The following is a 20810-nucleotide window of genomic DNA, read 5'->3' as shown; positions in this document are numbered from 1 at the left end:
GTCTCGAAGCGTGAACAATAAAGTACTCGCAGCGCGCCTGCGCATCGAGGACACAAAAACTTAAGTGAAGGGAGGCATGGGTGTGGCACGTGGCTTCACATATGCAAAATAAGTACAAAGTGGCTGGAAGGAGTGGAGGTACTACATAGCTGGTGGGGAAAGAGGGTGAGAATCTCGCCGTCTACATTTCCCTCAGAGCCACAGTTTCAGTTACCCGATGGGTGAAATGCCAAAAGAAGCGAAGACCACAAGCGCGTAAAACACCTTCGCCTCCAACTCTCCCACTACCTGGGCGACTCTCTTCCGGGAGGAGCCCCACCCCTTTGTAGGCGTGGGAAAAAGTTTCGTCTTACACATGCGCAAAAGTCCCATACGCCACACACGCCGCGGTAAAATCGACAAGGCCCCGCCCCCGGCGGTTGTTTTCGGGTTGGGTTGGGGCGGTGCCGCGCTTGCGCAATAGGATCCTCGTTCCCTCATTCCCCTCCCCTCCGCTTCGCGGCGCCGCCCCCTGGTTGTGGCCCAGTGTTGTAGTTCCCCAGTTTTCCGCTCTTGTCTGACTCGCACTTGGGATTTTCTTGGCGAAGGAGCTACGGCGGCTCGCCTTTTCCTTCTTCAGCTCATTTTAGAGATGAGGAAATCGAGGAAAACAGAGTTAAGTGACTTTCCCGGCATCACAAACTAGTGTGTCAGAGGCCAGAGTTGAACTCGGGAAGACGCGTCTCCAGGCGGGCACTAGCTGCCCTGTTAATAGCACATTCGCAGGGCAGTTCCTCTTTTGGAGGCGCCCTGCCAAACCCCACCATCATCCGAACTGAAAACGGACAGGTAGCTACGGTGGACATGCGCGGCAGACCTCGGTTCTCCCCGTCCCCGGCTGCGCGGAGGGCTCGGTGCACATGCGCAGTAGGTCCTCGGCCTCCTTCCCCTTTCGTTCGGGGCCGTGACGTCGCCGGGCGGACCAGGGGGCGGAGCGCCACGGCGTGGGCAGTGTCGCGCACGCGCAGTCGGGCCCGGGCGGCATCCCGCCCCTCGGCCCTCTGTCACCTCACAGTCGGCGTTGCCGGGGCGCGTGCGGCCCCGTGCGGCTGAGCAGCCCGCGCAGCGCAGCGCCGGCCCGAGTCTCCCAGCCCCCGACGCCGCAGGGCCTCTGCCCACCGCCCCGGTCGGTGCGGCACTAAAACGGAGAAGACGACGCCGCCGCCGCCGCACTCGCCGCCGCTACCCTTGGGGTCGCAGCCGGCGTCGATGGAGCCGACGAACCTGTACCCGGTGAAGCTGTACGTGTACGACCTGTCCAAGGGCCTGGCCCGGCGCCTGAGCCCCATCATGCTGGGTGAGCGCCCCCGTATCTGCATTTATTGAGCGCCTGCTGGCTGCCCGGGCGAGCGGAGACCGAGGCCGCTGCGGGGGAGGGGGAGGCAGGGGAGGCGAAGACCCAAGACTTGGGTGTCCTGCGGTCCCCGCCCCGGGAGGCCCAGACTTTGGGGAGGCGGTGCGAGCTCCCTGCTTTGGTGACCTTGGGTTCGTCACTGCCGGTCTGCGTGGTCCTCGGTGGTTGTCTTCGTAAGGCGAGGAGAGGCGTGGGGGGAGGGGGTATCCTGGGGTCCAGGGCAGGGGTTGCCCCTCCCCCGTGGGCTGGGGAGGGGGGAGGGGCAGCTCCCCGGGACGCCCTGCTCCCCTCCCCCAGTGCTGCTCTCTCGCACTTCAGGATGCAGGCTCAGCCAGGGGACCAATCAGCAAACTGCAACGTTTACAAACTGGACTGGACCCTGTAGCCTCAGTGCTGGAAGGGGCACCGAGAGAACTCTGGCCCAGGGTGGGGGGCATGGGAGGCACGAGAGGATAAACCGCCTGTAAGCTGCCCAGAAAGGCTGGGCCCAGGGTGGAGGGTGCCAGAGGATGCCTGTGACCCGCCGAGAGATCTGAGCCCAGGGCGTGGGGGGAAGGAGGGGTGGGAGGGCGAGCCATCTGTGACCCTCCGAGAAAAGCCTGGGGGGGCGGGGAAGGATGCACCGCCTTGGATCCGTCTGAGTCCGGGATGGGGGCACGGGATGATGCGCCGCCTTTGACCCGCCAAAAGAGCTCTGCGTCTGGGGTGGACGGGGGCGAGGGGAGCAAGGGGAGGTTGCACCGCTTTTGACCCGCCTAGAGCAGAGTTGGGGCTAGTCGGGAAGCGGAGCTCGGGCTCTGGAGAGAAGAGGGCTGGGCTTGCGGGAAGATCTCGAAGTTTTGGAAGAGAGGAAGTGATTTGTGGTCAGAGATTGGGAGGGGGGGAGTTGCTGCCAAATTAGGGGAGAAATAAGATTAGCTTGGAAGGGGATTGGGAAATGCATGAAATTACCTGGTTTCTAAAAAGAAAAATATAAATTATATGGACAAGACCTAATGGGATGTGATGGCATTCATCAGAATTCTGTGGAGTAAAACAATTTCTAATTCCATTTCCTTGGAGCCGTCCTTGCAGAACGCCCCAGACAGTAGATCCCCTTAGAGCTGCGTGTGCTTCCTGGGCCGCCCTCCCTCACACTAGCATCCCCCATGGACTTTTGCTTTCCATGTGCTGGGGGCCCAAAAGTCGGGGCTGAAAAGCTGCTCCTATAGACGGGTTCTTAATCCTTGTCCAGTTTTAACTTGAGTTGAACATAATTTTGACTATTGCTAAAGAAAAATACAGGAAGTGTGACAGTCACTTCATTGAGACTGAAAAGCGTCATGGAGGAAGGAGCAGTGTCCCCAGTCACTTATGATTGCTGTCTGGTTACAAAAAATAAACAGAATTCTTGGATTGGAGCCGTGTGGTTTGCCCGCTCATAATGAGAAAGTAAATTGCTAGGTAGGTTTCCTAGATGCACGGAAAAGGGAATTTGGACAACTCTGTGCTTCCCAGACTGGGGAGATTTCCACCGGGGCCCACTTCTTCATCGCCTCTGGGTGGCTCTGAGGGGGCCTCTCCTTCTCCCCTAGGCCTCCTGAACGTTGGGACAGTAACCTTTGGAACTGAAGACCAGACATATTATTTGAGTTTTCTCCCAAGCTTTAAAGCCATTTTAGATCAGAAGCAGTTCTCACTTCCAGCCACAGTGTGTGTCTGTCCCTCCCTCCTCTTCACGGATACTTTCTCTTCGTGGCCTCAGTAATGGTTTTGTCATTTAAAAACGTCTATCTGGGCAATGAATCTGCTGTGCTTTGGAGCAGGGCCAACTTCCTTTTATTTGGCCAATTGCCTTCTCTATCTGTTGTCATTCCAGTGCTCTTTGAAGGCAGGAGACGGGTTTTAAATTCTTGCTCCTGCTACTTATTAGCTGGACAAATCTCAGTTTTTTCATCTGTTAAATGGCAAAGCAAAAGCAAAACCAAACCATTACCACTCATTTCCCAGGATTATTGTGAGGAAGCACTTCTCAGCCACAGAGGGCTAGTTTTATAAATGGGGGTTCTCTTCTTCCACCTTGTGCTTGTCCAGTCTCCCTTTCAAAAACAGGGGACCAGGCTTGGCTGGAAGGGACCTCCAGGGCTGTCAAGTCAAACATTGCTTTCCAACCCCTCCGTTTTACAGAGGGGGAAACTAAGCCGATGGCTTGCCCCCCAACGTCATAGGTAATGAGCATCTGAGACAGAATTTGAACCATGTCCCCTGGTTCTAGAGCCAGTACTTTTTCTGCTGTTTGGGCCAGTGAAGTTAGCCATTGTTGTTCAGAGATGAAAATGAATGCCTCCATTGTTCAAGCTGAAAATAAATCTTTGAGGATTTACATTAACATTACCTTTGTCATTCATAATTTTTTAGATTTCTATCATTTTCTTCCCAGTTTTCTTCCATTTTGCGTTGTCCTGATATTTTTAGTTTGCCCTCATAAAGCCATCCTCTTCTCCTCCCCCATCCCTCTAAGGATTTTAGTGCTTCTTCCCTGGATTTTTCTCTATCAACGTTACAGAATAAAATCAGAATTGCAATAAATGAGGTCATTATCTTATTGCCTGTTCCTTCCCAGCATGGTACAGCCTTTGGACAATGTTATTAATATCTTTAGTTTTAAGGTTCATGGAGCCGCTTTCTCAGAGGACATCCCTTCCCCACAGTACATCACTGGCTGAAGAAATGCTCCTTAAGAGCTGTTTCTTAGTGCTTATACTCCTCATAAGTGTAAAACACGTAGTAAAACTGCTCTCCCTCCTCTTGTTTGTGGGTTTGGGGTTTTTTTGGTTGTTGTTTTGTTTTTTGAGGTCATTGAAGTATAAATTTCATATTCATTGAGGTCAGACTGAATTTTCGCTTTCTGCCAACATATATCCAAGCTAATGAAAGTTTGTCCAAATTTTAACATTTATCAAAGAACATAAACATCACAGCTTTTCATGTCCTATATAAAGGAGAGGGGGAAATTGGCGTTCAGACCTAAGTTTCCATTATTAAGATTTTTCGGTTTTAACTAACATTCTCTGCTGTTTTTAGCCAATATGCTTTATTTCAATGGGACTCTGTTTTTGTTGGTTTACTCATTGTTCATTTTGGTGATAAAAGTCTTCCATGAACTACATAATCAAGCAACCTATCCCCCATAAAAAAGAAAATATCCTTAACCTACCATCTACCCACTGAAAATCATAAAGGGAATGGAAATTTGTGTATAGGAACATATCAGTTAAGAAAGTCACTCTTCATTTATGTATCACCTTAACTTTTGCTTCATTTGTTCTCAGTCATGCTGTGTTAGCTTCCTTTTCTCTTGGGGATCACCTCTTCCTGACAAGTCAAGTCACCCTCTAATTCCCATAAGCGAAACAAAATCTACTATTCTGATTGCCCTTTGGTCCTTCCCTTTAGTACTGCTCTGTGAATCTGGTAACTTCTTTCTGTGTTAAGGGGCATAAAAGGCATAAAATAGAGTCTTCTCAGGACAAGGGAAACTTTGCCCTCCTTTGCTCCATTTGAGATGCATGCCTGCTGCAATACAGGATTTACTTTCAGATTTTTTTGGCAAGCCCATCTCAAAATTATTCCTGTGATCCAAGGACATAGGGACTTAGGTTGTATGTTTTATGCCTCAGCTGAATTTTAAAAAATAATCCTCTTATGTCCCAGGTAGATTCGGGGGGGGGGGGGGGAATGATACCAAAGAGAGAGCCTTCCTTCATGAAGTTTGCAATCTTTTGTGATTTATAAACATGATTCACGAGTTATACGACTGCTCATAAGAAAATTCAAGATTGTTTGCTCAAAGCAATGAGTGCCAATAAGAGACTGGGCCAGCATGGCCTTGCAGATAATGATCCAGTTAAACCTGTTTGGATTTTTTTTCATGCTTTAATAACCATCTTTCAGATTCTGTGTTGGATTCATTGTCTGGACTGTTTTGATATGTATGTCACTAAAGTAATTTTTTAAATATTTTCCCCCCATACATTTAGAAACAATTTTTAACATTGGGGTTTTTGTTGTTGTAGTTGTTGTTTTTAAGTTTTGAGTTCCAAATTAATTTCTCCCTCTCTCCCCTTTTTCCTCCACACCCAAGATAGTAAGCAGCCTGATATAAGTGTACTGTAATGCAATTTCTTCATCTGTAAAATGGAGATAACATTAACACACCTCCTTTTCTGGGTCAATTTGCTGCAAGGGATAACCTAATTAAAAATTATTAACAGACACTAACAATCCTGATATAATATAATCCCCTCAAGCACTATGAGAAGGAACTCACTGGTGGATTATTTATTAAGAAAAATTCATTCCTTTGCTGGAAAAACCTGTATCTTTCAGAGTTTTTAAAGTGGCAAGTGGCATAAAGCTTTTTACCTTTATAAGCTGGGAGAGGCCATTACATAGGAGGGAACTAAGGCTATGTCACTTGTTCAGGATCACTTAATCTAGGAGATGGGAATTCAAATAAGCCCCAAGATGCCATTTTGATTTCATGCCATACTTTCTTATGCCCAAAGTTGATCTGCTTCATTGTTTCTGCTGAAGAATTACTCCTTTCACTCTATCCCCATTTCTCAGCCACCTTTAGCCAGTGGGCTCAGAGCAGGAAACAAGGACCCATTTTTTGAAGTCATAACTCACCCTCTAGGAGACCTTCCCCTTATCATCTGGCCTGGGACAGAATATTGAGAGGTTTTTGATGCTGCTGCTTTTCCAGGTTCCATTCCATAAAGCAAACATTAAGTATATTGGGAAGTAAATGGGGAGATGGTAACTGGCTGACTCAGCCAACTAGTCAGGGCTTTGCTTCCCCAGAATCCTCCATCCTGGGTCACTCTAGGACTCCAGACATAGGTCAGTCCTTAGAGTCCCTGTTCCTGCCCTTCTTTCATAGCTCCTTCTCATAAAGGTTGACCAGGAAAAAACCAGAAACAAACGGTGGTATTGATAAAGAAGTACACATCTGTAAAGATTTTTGTCACTTTTATCACAGCAATTTCTGTTTTCCCTTGAAATTACACTAATGATGTATCCTTTTGACACATGAGTAAAATAAAATTCTTGGCCGCTTGAGCATGTTGTGTTTGGAGTCCTGATCCGTTTCTAGATTCTCTTAGACTCCCTTGTGCCACCTTGGCCCATATCAGTGAGACAGATAACTGGCAGGATTGGGCAGCAGAGAGAAGCTGACAAGACAGAACCTCACTCCCCCCTTTGCCCACTGTAAACGAATCAGTTACCGATTTCAGTGAAGTTTATATTGCCCTCTCCCCTCAGTCACAAAGAACTACCATCTTAGTTCAGGCCTTTCCCTGGTTGGTCTTCCTCACTTTCCATCTCTTCTAGTTTCTAAATTTATCTTCCTAAAGGGCAGGTGTGACTGACTAAATATCATTTCCATTATAAAACCTCCTGCTTCAAGGACAAAATTCAGACTTTTCATTACCTCATCATATAAAGCCTTGTGCAGCCTTGTCTTTCTTTTCAGCTTTATTAGTCCATGTTACTGCCTGTCATCCACTCGACGTTCCAGCCAGTAGACTGTCTATGGTCCTGTGGTTCAGAGATGGGCCATCTCTCCCACAAGCCATAGACCTTTCCTGGGATCCCTGCTCATCTTTAGCTGTCAGATTCTCTCTCTTCCCAGATTCAGCCTTCTCTGATGCACCAGACCTCCCAGGCGCCGCTCCTTCCTAAAATGATCTTGGGATCGCTACCTCCATCTTTGTATGTACCATATTTCTCAGTAGAATGAAGGAGGCGGGCACCATTCCAGCCTCATCTTTGGGTTTCTGATAGTCAGCTCAAGACTCTATCCTCAGGGCAGGCCCTTAATAACTTTGGGCAGTTCTGTTAAACATGGCCTTGTACATCTGGTTTTAGCAGCACAAGGATGAAATGTAGATATGTGACAGCTCCATTAGCTAAATTGTTGAAATTTATTTCTTTTTCCCTTTCTACTAAGTCCTAAATTCAGCATTCATCCTGTTATTACTTTGGGGAGGATTTTAAGCCCTTTTCATCTAAAATGTGCAATAATTTGTTAGCAGTAGATGAAGTCACTGAGGGAAGAGTCATTTTTTAAAATTAATTTTCTTTCTAAAGAAGAAAAATATATCAGTAAAGACCTTAAAAAAGGAACAAGGGTTTCCATCCTAGATTTCATAGTTTACTTTGGAAGGTAAATGTCATTAGTTCCACGTAAATGAGAGGTTTTCACAGGTTCTCTACCATTTTCTGGAAGCTTCTTGGGCCTTAGCTAGAAGGAAGCAGATTTCCCTTTTTCCATGGTAGTAGGTACAATAAGTGTGGCTGGAGATTATGCAGAGATGAGCCAAGGCACAGGGTAGAACACTCTTACTTAGCATTGGGATACATCCGTGTCAGTATGTTTATTTAGGATTCTATTTAGTTCTTTATTGTGACCTATAATCATTTCCCACTCTATCTCCCTCTCCCCTTCACTCCCATCTCCAGTGTTTAAACTGAAATTCCACATTATGGGCCAAGAATTTTAAACCTTTTTATAGACCTGGAATATAATCTAGTGAATATGTTAACTGGGTTATGTTAGAATTGCGTTAAAAAGAAATCTGAGTTCTAGCAGAAGCTCTTAGCACATAGAAACCACGTGGCAAGGTTTGGTGGCTGGGAATGGAAGGGAGGAGTAAATCCTCTAGTACATTATTGGGGCTCCAAAGAGGAGAGCCATATCAACAGTAGCCATTAAGAGTTAATAAAACTGGTCAAACTTTTTGACCTAGTGATAGGAGTTTATTGTAATTGATTTTAATTTTTTTTTTATTTGGATTATTTGTTTTTGTTGGTAGTTATTAGTAAGTTCACATAGCTCAGTCTCACATAGTTATATTTAATGTCTTTTTTTTTTCCACAGGGAAACAGCTGGAAGGCATCTGGTAAGTAGTTGAGCTTTTCAGTCTTGACTGGGTTGATTGTTTTATGGAACAGGCAAGTGCCACCATGCCGTGGAATCTGCTGCAGTCCCCAAACAATTTGTAGCTTCTAACTTGACACGTAGATCCACTTTCCATTTATTTTAAGCTTTGAAGATGTGTTGACTCCATTCCAAGAAGTAGCATGGTATAATGAATGACCTTGGCCTGGATTCTGGTTGTTGGCCTTTGCTAGCTTTGTGCCTTCTCCTGGCCCCAGTTCTTTCATCTTTATGGTTATGTCCAGCCCTGATGTTCTGTGAATTGAGTTTGGAGGGGCGGAGAGGAATCAGGTCCCATTACAGCCAAGCCTACGAAGCTCTTAGCCTTGTAACCTCCTATTTCAGTTTTATACCTCATGCTCTTGCAGCATAGTGTCCCCCTCTGCCATGCCCTGAACTGAGCACCCCAGGGAAATGAGCTTACCCTCGAGTTAAATCTCAGGATGACCATTATTATTCAGCCTAGAACTCAGTACCAGTGTGTGGGCATTTTTCCATGGAATTGGTCCATATTCAGTCTCATTTGGCCCTCTTTCAAAACCGACCCAGGGTAGCTGGGAAGGAAGTTGCAAAGGCGTTAGGATCAACGTACCATGCAGAGCCATATTCTTGAAACGCCCTTGGGGGGAAGCCCAAGCATCTCATTGAAAGGCTTCACAAGCTGGCTTCCCAATTCCATTCTCCCCGCCCTGCCATACCTGCCACTTTGAGGTGGAGGCAGGCTTGGGTTGTTGATTTAGTTTGATTTGGTTAACTGTGCACTTTGCAGGCTTCCATTCCAGAAAATGGTCTGGAGATGACTGAGAAACAATCTCCTCCCCCCAGTTTTCCCCTGCCAATAAGGCAAGCCACAGGTGCCACTTTTTGTGAATCTTAACAGAATTGTTTCTATCTGGGCATAGCTGTACCTTCATTTAAAACCTATGTGTTTATCTGTGAATTTGAGTGTCCCACTTACGGTTTCTTCCTTCTCCACTGCAGGCACACCTCCATAGTTGTTCACAAGGATGAATTCTTCTTCGGCAGTGGAGGCATTTCCAGCTGTCCCCCTGTAAGTGCCTCCTCTCTGGGACCCTTTCCCTTGCTGCCTCTGATCCCTGTGTGATTCCTAAAGGAGAATGGATTGAGTTACTCAACAGATTCCACTGAATGCCATAGAACTTTAAATCTACATTTCTGAGACTTTCTTACATACTATCTTATACCATTGCTTAGGGGTATGCTTGCCAGTCTGCTGAAGTTGTGAGTGTGGGCTGGTTATTGGGTAGATCTTCTCTAGAGGATTTATAAAGAGATATGGACCAAAATCATTTGGCGCTCAAAGGTGGATCTGAACTGTTGTCTGCCCTGGTGGAGAAGGGAAGTTTCATCAATGAGACTGGATCCATTGAGGTCCTTTCTTTCATTGCCTAACACTCTTGATTGTGTCTTCCCTTGGCACTCTGGAGTAATCAGGTGATCCTCATGCCTGCGATGTAATCATATACTACTATGGGGACAATCAACACTTCAAACCAGCCATTGTTTGGCTCAACCTTTCAAATAAAAGATACTACTAATATTAATAACTTGCCTGCCACAAAAGATATTGGCCATACTTTTTGCCTCTTGAATTTCCAAAAGGAGAAATGGCATATTTTTTCATGGGTATGGCTATAGAAAAATGGACAATTAAATGAAGCACCTTCTGTTACTGATTCAGAGAATCAAGCACCACACTTACCATGAAAATGGAGAAGCAACCTGCATTAGAAAACAAGTCTGGTGGAAATCAGGTTTTAAGCCATCACAATATATACTACTGTAAGCTCCAAGTGGATATAGTTAATAGATTATAGGAAAAGGAAAGACTTTTTTTCACAGTTGTGGCCAGAGGAAAAACCATAATTTAAGCAAGGTATAAAGATGACCACAAGTTCAGGTGAATGATTTTGATTCTATTAAAACCAAAAGCATGATCCATGCAGCTAGAAGGGAAACAAAAAATCTTTGAAGTACATTATTTTTCTAAAGTTTTGATATCTAAAATGTGGAAAGCCCAAGGAAAATAGGTAGAGGAAATTGATATACATGGGTAAGAACAAGAATCATTTTCTGACGGAAATGCAAGCCATCAGCAACCATGGGAAATAGTAAGAATAAAGTCACCAGCAAGTACCTGCTGTGAGTCACACTAAAAATAGCAGCATAACCCTCAGTTTGGTTCACAATCATTAGTTTTTTGAAGAAGCCAATTGTGAAAGGGCTTCAGGAGGAAGGAGAGGTGCTTTAATACATGAGGATAGGGCTGTTAAAAGGGCCACTCATCTTAAAAAGCAACTGGGAACTACTGGACCCAAAAGTCCTGCTACTGGGTGTGCGTAATGGTTTCAGTGGAAGGCATATACCCTCAACAAAGCCAGGGAGGAATAGAGGCACCAGAGTGTATAGAGCAGGACTTTTTGATCTACTGGAAACACAGCGGGATGCTTTTAGTCAGGGAGTGGTTGACAAAGTTGGATGTTCTTGTGCTCTAAACAATGATGACCGTGGATTGGGGGAAATGGGGAGATGGAGGCCCATTTGATTTATGCCAGGTTAAATAAGCAGAACCGTACTGATTTTCCCAGTGATCACAGTAATGTAATGGAAGCACTTTGGTCTACTTAAGAACTCTGGCCAGGGCAGTGAGCAGTCCCACTTTAGAAGTCCACCCGTCAGCCCTCGGCAGCAATTGCTGGACTGGAGACACGGGTGTTGTGCACTTTCAGATGGGGCCACTGTGTTGGTTTGCACTGTTGATTTGTTAAGAGGGAGATCTTCTTAAGGCTGTAGAAATAATCATGTAAAAAAAATTATGACATGAAACATTTGGAAACTTGACCAGAGGAGACGGGAAGTGAGTTCAGAATGGGACAGGCTTTGGGTTGTTTAATATAAACTTAAGTTCTACATGATAGGCATGCATGGCTTTATAAATGGGTTTTTTAATTCTTTTGTCTTTCTAAATGTTCATGTATAAGTATGTGGGGAAAATTTTTTTTTAAATTTAAAGAACAAGGCAGCCTTTCTGTTTAGCATGAGGAGAGGCAGAAAGCCAGGAAATGGGCCCTGCAAAGTGCTTGGAGCCCCTCAGGCTACTCAGCCTCACTTAACTGGACAGTTGTCAGGGTCTGCCAGCGTGATCCGTTTGTCTGAGAGAATTGGAAGGCTAAAACGGGGCTGTGGATTGAGTTTGCTTTGTGTTTCTGGGCTTCCTGGAGTACTTCAATTATGGCTCTGTTCCTTTTTATCTCACATATCCCTTCCTGTCTACATAAGGAGTGACCTGGTCTCAGTGACCTCAGTAGTCCTTCCAGCTCTAGATAGAATATTTTGTGGTCCAGTCCTCCCTTTTCAGAGGTTCTAGGGAAATTCCCAGAGGTTAGTGATGAGGCTAATGACTTGCCTGTTGACTTGCCTTTGCAGGGAGGGACACTGCTTGGGCCCCCTGACTCAGTAGTAGAAGTAGGAAGCACTGAAGTTACCGAAGAAATCTTCCTGGAATACCTGTCCTCCCTGGGGGAGTCCCTGTTCCGGTAAGTCACAGAAACCGTGGGGGCAAGTCTGGATCAGGGTGAAGAGGGAGCATGGCAGAGATAGTGATTCAAGGGGCTTTTATAGCCCAACCTGGCTAACTTGGACAAGGGGTGTCACACCTGCCACACCCTCACATTGCGGCTTCCCAGATTCTCTCAGCCACAAAACATTTGGGGGCTTCAATCAATGTTGGTCATGAGCCGGGAGGGAGGGGGCAGGGAGTAGGCAGACCTGGGAGACCCCTCAGAGCCTATTTTCAGATTATCCCACTAAAAGGGAGGGTACCTGGGACTAGGTTGTAGACAAAATTCATATGTCCACATGGAATTGTTCTCACAAAATCCTGATCCCCATTTCTTGGAGCTCTGGGGTTCTCTGATTTGTGGTTTGGAAAGTGCTGGTCAGGTCCAACCTGCTTGTTTTACAGAAGAGTAAGTCACGTTTCAGAGAAGGAAGTGACTTGCTCAAGCAGGTAGTGAGGGGTAGAGCCAGGCTGGGCCCCAAGTTTAATTAGCTAAGCACTATTTCCCTGGGCTTTCTCCTTTGATCCCCATAGACTTGTGAAATAAAGAGGGCCTGCAGACGGCTTTTTCCTGTATTACGGAGAAGGGGGCTGAGCTCCACATGGGCTCAGGTCTGGAGCTGGGGCCTTTCCCAGGAGACTGGGAGAAGCCTGCCCTTGCCGACTTGTAGCCAGTGTTCCATTTTGGGGTGCTCACGGCTTATCTCCCCCTTTCCACGGACAGAGGCGAGGCCTACAATCTCTTTGAACACAACTGTAACACATTCAGCAATGAAGTGGCCCAATTTCTGACTGGAAAGAAGATTCCCTCTTACATCACGGACCTTCCCTCTGAAGTCCTCTCCACGTGAGTACTGCCCCTGTCCCTGCCTCTCATTGGGGGGCCTGGCAGTGGCCAGCACGTACCGCATGGCTCATTTCAGCCCGATGTGGATGGGGCAAGGGCAGAGAGTAGTGACTACAAGCCCAGGGGGCGCCTGCTGGGCATCAGTGGGCGGCTCTGCAGAAGCCTGGGGCTGTCCTCACTGGGCCTCTGCCCACCGGAGGCAGGGGTGTGTCCATGCAATCAGAAAAGGACTGGCACTAGGAAGGTGTGGCTGGGCGCCTGGCTCCTTGGCCTGAGAGGGAGCCGTAGGTGCAGCGAGAATGAAGGGCCTTCGGCCACTCGCTGCCTTGGCGGGCCAGGATTCTGGCAGCTACTTTCTGGATCAGGGCAGGGGTGGTGGGAAGGACCTCCAGAAACTCACAGGCGTAGGATGTCCTTGTCCATGCTTCTCCGGCGCCCACCGAGCTCCCTTTTTTTACCCCTCTCTGACGCTCACCCCAGTGCTCCGGTGAATTGGGAAGGGCTAGGATTGTCCCCATTGTACAGGTGAGGGTACCTGAGGGCTGAGCTGATCTGGATTGCTGGTAATAAACAGCACAGTCCTTTCTCCAACACTGTCCCCCAGTCATTCTAGACTACATCTAGAATTGTAGATTCTAGGCTACAATCTAGGGATTGTAGGATAGAGGACAGAAGCTTGGGGCCAACTCCGGGGCCCTTGATCAGCCAAAGACGCTGCTTGTTCCCAGGAAGACAGTGATCACTCACATGCCCAAAAACGTGTCTCTTGGAGGAGACCCCGGCTCCCTTGGGGGTGTGGCAGCCCAGCAAGGACAGTGGTTGGGAATAGATATCAGCCAGACAAAAGCGGAGGACCTAGAGCATGAGCACCTGGCAGGACGGGACCCAGCGCTCATGTGCTTATGGCCTCTGGGGCCTTCCCCACGTCAGACTGTCTGCTGGCTCGTTAGTGCCAACTCAACCTGAAGCCCACCTCCGTTTGTCTGTTGGCTCCTTTGGGTGACCTGGGGGCAGATCAGGTAGAGCCCCAGCTGCCAGTCGGACCTAGGGCAGCCCCGGTAGGGTTGATGCGGGTGCTTCTTCCTTCCCAGGGCTCACCCCTATCTTCTGGTGCCAGGAGAGGCCCGAGAGGTCCTGTTTTGGGTACCGGGGCAGACTTGAGGAAGATGGTGCTGTGCCAGGTTCTCTGCTTGGGTGTGTTGGTATGGGGGTGGGGCTCTGCCCTTTGGCCCTGCCTAGTTCACTCCTCATAGGGCCCTCTCTGAGCACATGAGCCAAGTTTTCAGAAGCAACAACTTGTCCTCGGAGAGTTTGAAGAGCTTGAGTGGGTTCTTGAGGTGTGCTTGTGTCTTAGAGCAAGCTCTAAAAGGCTCCCAACTTCTGTCTTGTCAGAGGGATGCTGATGAATTCCTTGAGCCAGATTCTTTTAGGGAGCAGAGTAGTGCTTCGAGGAAGTGACGCGAGCGAGGGCCCCCACTACGTGTCCTGAGGGGACCTCCTTGAAGGAGGATTTCTAGCCGGGTTGGTCCCTCAGCCTGATCCAAGCAGCCCTGGGAGCTTCTGGGAGGGGACAGGGAGGAAAGGTCAGTCCTGTGCTCCCCCCAGCCTGGAAGTGGAGGGATTTCTAAGAAAAAGTCGGGGTCACCAAGTGCCCCAGGAAGGGGCAAGGTTGCTGTCCGTGCCCCGGTGCTGGAGGAGAGCGAGCGGTGGCCGAAGTCTTCCCTCCTCTCTCGTCTTCTCCGCAGGCCCTTCGGACAGGCCCTGCGGCCCCTCCTGGATTCCATCCAGATCCAGCCCCCTGGTGGGAACACCTTTGGCAGACCCAACAGCCAGAGCTAACGGGCCTAGGAGGGAGTGCCTCGCCGTCGTCGACTCTCCAGGGCTTTTCCTTTTTAAAAAAACAAACCCTACCAGATTTCTATTTTATAATTTTACATCAGAGCTAACAACCAGGGGACGGCTTTTTAAATTTCCCAGGGAAGGAGATCATCGGGCTGCATGTAGGACAATGCTGCTAAAAACCAGAACCAATGCCATCCCTTCTAACAGTATTATACTAATTTATTAAGGCTGTCTTGTCTGTGAGTTCACTTTTGACGCTGTATGCTAAGCGTCCCCCACTCCGCAGAAGGGGGAGGCTGCGGAACCAGAAGAAGGCGGGGCCCCTTGGGGCAGACCTGGCCTCCAGGCCCAGGGAAAGATTGCCCAGCTAGAGCCCCAGGCCCGGGGGGCTCCTCGTGGGGGGAGGCAGGTGAGTGGTGGGGCCAGGCCACGTGGCCACAGGGGCAGGAGTCAAGGCTGACTGCATAGCAAACTCAGGAAGGAAGGAGACCCTTGCCTCGGCTCATCGCCCCTCGGTAGACCCCTGCCAGCTTTGTGCTTAGCACAGGCCAAGGCTGTCGCAAGTGCAAACCGAGGTCCCTTGATGATCGGGTACAGCCTTGATTACCACCCCCAGTAGCCATACCTGGGCAGCAGAAGGGAGAGTGCTCCCCGGCCTCAGGCGGTGTCGCTCCAGGTGTCCAAAGGAGAGATGGCGCAGAATCTAGGTGGCAAGGGAGGTTAGCATGGTGTGTCTGAGATAAATGCTCCCGCTGCCCTAGAAGCATTTTGGAGACACACTGGGGAGTTTTTCCCCCATTGGGAACCCGGCTGCAGGAGTAGCGGAGCCACCTTCTGACTGCCTGGTAGGAGCGAGTCCGGAGGGTCCTGTTCTCTGGGAAGCTCTGCTCCCCCTTCTTTATGAGCCTCACAGGCTGTAAATACAAGCTCCAGCTCCCCTCTGACTATGCTGCAGCCCAGAACTTTAGGCCCCTGATCTCTGCCTCCACTCCCATTCACGGCCCCCACCAGCCCAAACTTTGTATCTCCATAGCTCATTGAGGGGAAGCAACCCTCAGATTGTAGCCTGCCTCAGGTGTTCCACATGTGACCAACAGTGGCTCGGGGACAGCCAGGGCTGAGGTCCCAGGATGTGCTGATTGAGCAAGAACAGCCCAGTTCTCACTCATGGGCCTGGGCCTGGTACTGGAGGGTGAGGTGGGGCAGCTTTGGGGCCCCGAGGAGAGCAGCAGCACATCATGGGCTTGGCCCTGGCTTCTTCCCTGCCAGCCTGAGTGGCAGCAGAAAGAACCTTAGTAGTCATGGGATCAGGCCTCCCCACTGGGCTGCTTTTGTTCTCTGGGCCACTCTCCACCTCTTTTGTTCCGTCCAGAGGCAGGAACGTAACATGCACTTCCCAGTGCTTGGAAGCACTGAACATGTCTCGGCTCTCCATAGGGAAAGTCATCCTGGGCTGGGTCCAAGTCACAGTCATCCCCTGGTGGGCTGAGGGAGCACTGGAGAATGGGCAAGAAAAGCAAATTAGGAGCTTGGGAGCTAGTGCAGACACAACTGCCTCATGCAGAAGAAGCCCTCTGTTAGGGAGGTGTGAGGGTGGAGCTTGGTTTGAAAATTGTTAGTTTGAAAATTGTTAAATCTTTTTTTCCAATTGAGTATTTCTGATCTTCCCTCTCATCTCCCTCCCCTGAAAAAGAGAAAAAAAGCCCCTTTAACAGTTAAGCATTGTTGCACAGAACAAACCCCTGCATTGTCCGTGGCCAAACGTACATGTCTCATCCTCTGTCCGAGTGGCAGCTTAATTTCATGCACCTTTGTGATAACTAAGTGACCGTTGACTTCTCAAAGCTCAGGCACTGGGTCAGCGCTGCTCGGCCTCCCCTCCCCCCAGACAAATGTCTCTATTGACTCCAGACTCAGGACTGTGCCCTCTGGGACTTGCCTAGGGGCCCACGAGGGCCCCTAGGCCTCAGGAAGGGGGCAAACCGTTGGGCCGGGCACCTCTCCCTTCCTGAAATGAAGCCTGTACTCTGCCATATCCCTTTTCCCCTCAAGTAAGCCAAGTGAGTAACTGTATCTGGGATGGAGGTGTTTGCTAGCTGATCTGTTTCTATAATGCAATAAACTTGGGTCTACCACCCACTCACCATGTGTGTCCTGTTTCTTGTGGGGGAAAAGGGGAGCGGGCACCTTGCTAGTCCAGCAATTTCCATTTAAGGTACCCAAGATACCACTCACCTGCCTTAGTGCCTGTTTGCTTCAGGGTAGAGGACAGCTCTTCTTTTTTTTTTTTGTTTTTGTTTTTGTGGCTGGGGTTAAGTGACTTGCCCAGGGTCACACAGCTAGGAAGTGTTGTGTCTGTCTGAGACCAGATTTGAACTCAGGTCCTCCTGAATTCAAGGCTGGTGCTCTCTCCACTGCACCACCTAGCTGCCCCTGAGGACAGCTCTTCTGATCCCAGTTCAGTTCCATTTTAGATGGCAGTCCCCCTCCCTTGCATTTAGAGACCACCCACTGTGTGCCAGATGTTGTGCCAGAAGCTAATCAGTGCTTTACAAATCTCTCTCCGTCTCTTAACCACCACCTGAAAGTACGCACCAGATCACTGATAGGAAGAGAACTGTCACACAGACCTCCTGTCTGGCAAATTATCCAAGATGACAGAAGATGGAACTTAAAAGGCTGTGGGCAGATGGGCACTTTAATCTGGGCCTTGCTGCTAGAAGGGCGAAGCCGGGTGGCCGCTTTGGAATTATGCAAATGAGTGCCTATCGCCCTAGAGATTCCACCCTACCATCCACCTCTTCCACATTCAGGGAGCAAGTCCCCTTGCGCAGTAAAGAATGGAGACCAAAGGGACCCTTCGACCAAATAGACTGGCACAGGGAAGGAATGAGGACTTTGCCAACCGAGAAGCAGGGAAGTTGGACCTAAGAACACAGTAGCTCGAGGAGAACAGCCGGGGAACAGGGAAGAGATGTGACAGGCAAAGGGAACAGATCCCACTACCCCAGACAAGTGTTAAGGAGGTGCCGGTGCAGCCAGCTCCTCCGCAGGGCTGGGGACCCCTTGCAGGACATCAGATGGGCCTTCCCCTTTTTAGTACGGCCACTGGATTTACTGATTTCTTTTAAATATATATATTCCCTCGTTCTATGAGTTAGCTCTCGGGGATGCTGGTGATGTAAAAAACCAAGGAGAGAGTGTGAGTGTGTACGTACATACATGGGCACACACATGCATCCGTGTGTGTGTGTGTGTGTGTGTGTGTGTGTGTGTGTGTGTAAATGTTAGCTCCCACCCTATCCCAGGGCGGCTTCAGATCAGGGCTAGGCTGCAGTGACCGCTGTGGCCACTGGGTGGGGATGCGGGTCCATCCAAGCAGGTTCCATGCTGCCTTTAACGCCATGGAGACTAAGAGAAGGAAAGGGAATGGATAGAGAAAAATGGGAGGGGGAACTCAGACCGGGAGGAGAAGGAGCGTACCTGGGAGGGGGTGTGGTGCAGAGAAAGGGAGGGGAGCCCCTGGGCCAGTGAAATGAATTGTGCAAGAGAAGTCCCGGCTTGTAGTCCCAATTCTGTCCCTCTGGCGAGCTAAATGAGCTATTTACCTTTTGCCCAAACAGAGTGGGGGGCAGGAGGTCAGAGGATCCCAGTGTTGCTATGGCAGTGCAGAGAAGAGGGATGCCCGAGATGTCCTTCCAGGCTCCCCCAGCCCTGGTCCCCTGAGGAGAATTGGCAGCCTCTTTCCATCCAGAAGCCTTATTAGCCTAGAGCTCTAACCAGACAACCCCTAATGGACACTCTGGGGCAGCAGGCTGGGAGCCTGGGAGGAGGAGGGAGGCTGTAGAGGACTAGGCGGCCTTGGAATCAGATCTGGTACTATTCCATTTTTCAGGTGGATAGACTGAGTCTCCCGGTGAGGCCTGAAAGCAGACCCCTGGGCTGGGTCTCCTTCCTCACAATAACCACTCCCAACTTTTGCTTCTCTCTTCCAGCCCTCCACAGCAACTTAGCCTCTCATCTCACTGAGATCAAGGCCGGCCGACTATTTCTTCACTCCCCCATGTCCATCCTCAGACCTCTGCATTATCCCTACGGAAGGGAGCCTCCTCAGTAAAGGCTAATCTCTGCCGGCGTTTTTAGTGCCGGGGCATTTAGAACGGTCAGTCAGTAAGCCTTCCGCGGGCATCTGCCAGGTGCCAGGCACTGCGCTCAGCACTGGGAGACAGAGGCAAAAAGGCTCCCAGCAGCCTTCGGTCTCAGCGTCCTCTCCGGCGCCGGGAGTCTGCCCAGACTGTTCCGTGCATCCTAAAACCCTCAAAGCCTCCTCCAAGAAGCCTTCCCTCCTTGGTCCAGTCCTGAACACTTCTCCTGGGACCCCCCACTAAGGCAGAGCACAGGCGCTGCCTGTTGTGCTTCTTGTATCTGGGACGGGTCCCTTTGAAGGCAGATGATTTTGCCTCATTCACGCCAAACCCTTCCCCCCCCAGGACCCAGTAAGCACTTGTGACATAATTGTGGGCTTGAATCGGCTCCACCTTTGTCAGCGGCCTCCCTAGGGCACGCTCACTGTGTGATAGGGAGCACAAAGGCGAGGAAGCCTGCTCACCGCCTAGCCCAAAGACAGACAAGACAAGCCGCCTTCTAGGTGGGAGCAAAGAGCCCTCCGGAAGGGAGCCAGGCCTGGAAGGAGGAGCAGAATCCAGATGGGGGGACGGGGGAACGATGGGGGAAGACCTTCCCTGGCGAGTGACCAGCATGAAGGATGGCCTGGAGACCAAAGCATGGGTACAGAGGCGGGGCAGGGGTCAGAAGGACCCTCAGAGTCCTTGCAGCTGTCTCCTTTGTTCTATGGAGCGAGACATGTTCACATGGCCCACAGGGAGAGCAGAGCTGAGATTTAAATCTGCATCCAGTCCCAAGGGTCTTTGACCCCCTACCACTCCTGCAGTCCCAGAGACAGACAAGTGACAGGAGCGTGTGTGACAGGGATGGGGGAGTGGGGCCCAGACACTGCAGAGTTTCCCCCAAAGGGGGAAAAAGACATTGGGTTGAGAATATCCCTCAAAACTTGCTGAGCCTCAGGCCTTCGGACCCCCCCCCCCCCACGGAGGAGGGCCATGGCAGGGAAGGGATGGAGCAGGCAGACACCCTCTGGACACCCCCCAACATCCACCCAAGTCTGACCGTTCCAGGGGCTTCCTGTTGCCTTCAGGATCAAATAGAAATCCTTCCATTTGTCATTAGAGGGTGAAGAAAAGGAATAATGTTTACTACCGCATTTGATCCAAACCACAGTCCTAGGAGGGGCTATTATCTCCATTTTACAGGTGAGGAAACAAAGGCAACAGGGGGAGTGACTCCGCAGGGTCACACAACTAGTCTCCGAGGCCGTATTCCAACTCGGTCCCTGACCCCAGCCCCCCTAGCAGTCGAGCCCTTTCCTCTCTTTCCACAACTCGTCCCTGTCCCTGGGCATTGGCTGCTCTCCGTGCCCAGCCTCTCCAAGCCTGCTACCTCCTGGCTTTCCTTCCTGGCCCAGCCCCAATGCTGCCTGGTGCTGGGGGTCTTTCCTCGGGGCCTCCTTCTGAGTCCTTCCCTTCCGAGACTGCTCTCGGTGGATCCTGCTCTTAACGTCTCCCCCAGAAGGTGACCGCCATGAGGACGGGCTTCCTGCCTTTCTCTGGATGGTGGCTGGCACATAATGAGCATGTAGGGGAAGTTTGTGGGCCCCCAGCAGCCTGTGGCCAGACCCAGGCCAAGCTACTCCCCCACTGCCAAGGGTTAGGCCCAGCTTCACCTTGGGCTTCAGGAACAGAGATGCCCCCAGTGGGAGCTTGCCTACCTTTCAGGCGATGGCGCGGCTGAACCCTTTGTGGTGATGGCCCACGTCTCCAGGAAGCCCGAGCCTCTCTGGCCGCATCGCAGGGTCTGGGCTTGAGCTGATGCTCCTGGATCCTCCTGTCCACATTTTCATAGAGAGGAAACTGAGTCCCCCCAGGGCACTTGTTGGAGGGAGTCTCACTGGCTTCTCCTCCACTTTGCACTGTCTTGGTCCCTCTGCCTACCTCCTTCCTCCCATGTTTGGGGCAGGGGTGTCTTGCTGCACAGCCCCAGGTCCCCAATCTCTCCCGAGCCACTTGGGGACTGGGCCAAGCACAGG

The 20810-nt window shown here is 50.1% G+C and overlaps 1 protein-coding gene and 1 long non-coding RNA gene across 3 annotated transcripts; one reads left to right on the top strand and one right to left on the bottom strand.

The window, feature by feature from the left end:
- Positions 1–980: 980 nt before the first annotated feature.
- DESI1 (desumoylating isopeptidase 1) lies at positions 981–18780 on the top strand. Of its 2 annotated transcripts, none has more exons than XM_074271831.1 (6): positions 981–1336; positions 8319–8340; positions 9360–9429; positions 11826–11935; positions 12683–12805; positions 18643–18780. In XM_074271831.1, exons 1-6 carry the CDS (start codon positions 1249–1251, stop codon positions 18674–18676), a joined length of 447 nt encoding a protein of 148 aa, XP_074127932.1. In that variant the 5' UTR covers positions 981–1248; the 3' UTR covers positions 18677–18780. The 2 variants fall into 2 exon arrangements, with proteins under 2 accessions (XP_074127932.1, XP_074127931.1); XM_074271830.1 differs by lacking the exon at positions 18643–18780 and adding an exon at positions 14551–16790 and having other exon boundaries at positions 990–1336.
- LOC141544997 (uncharacterized) lies at positions 8246–20567 on the bottom strand. Its single transcript, XR_012482847.1, has 3 exons — positions 20493–20567; positions 9337–9486; positions 8246–8633 (listed from the first exon to the last, which is right to left on the bottom strand). It is a non-coding gene; the product is annotated as an uncharacterized LOC141544997 (long non-coding RNA).
- Between the last annotated feature and the right edge of the window lie 243 nt (positions 20568–20810).

This window comes from Sminthopsis crassicaudata, chromosome 5 (assembly GCF_048593235.1).
Source record: "Sminthopsis crassicaudata isolate SCR6 chromosome 5, ASM4859323v1, whole genome shotgun sequence".
NCBI lineage: Eukaryota > Metazoa > Chordata > Mammalia > Dasyuromorphia > Dasyuridae > Sminthopsis > Sminthopsis crassicaudata.
Note: the sequence above shows the minus strand (reverse complement) of the source record. Positions and strands in the feature narration are given on the sequence as shown.

Bases quoted from the DNA above. Each gene is read 5' to 3' on its own strand.
- DESI1 (XM_074271830.1), top strand. From the start codon at position 1,249: ATGGAGCCGACGAACCTGTACCCGGTGAAGCTGTACGTGTACGACCTG. The intron at 9,430-11,825 runs GTAAGTGCCTCC...TTGCCTTTGCAG, and splicing joins GCATTTCCAGCTGTCCCCCT to GGAGGGACACTGCTTGGGCC. The intron at 11,936-12,682 runs GTAAGTCACAGA...TTCCACGGACAG, and splicing joins CTGGGGGAGTCCCTGTTCCG to AGGCGAGGCCTACAATCTCT.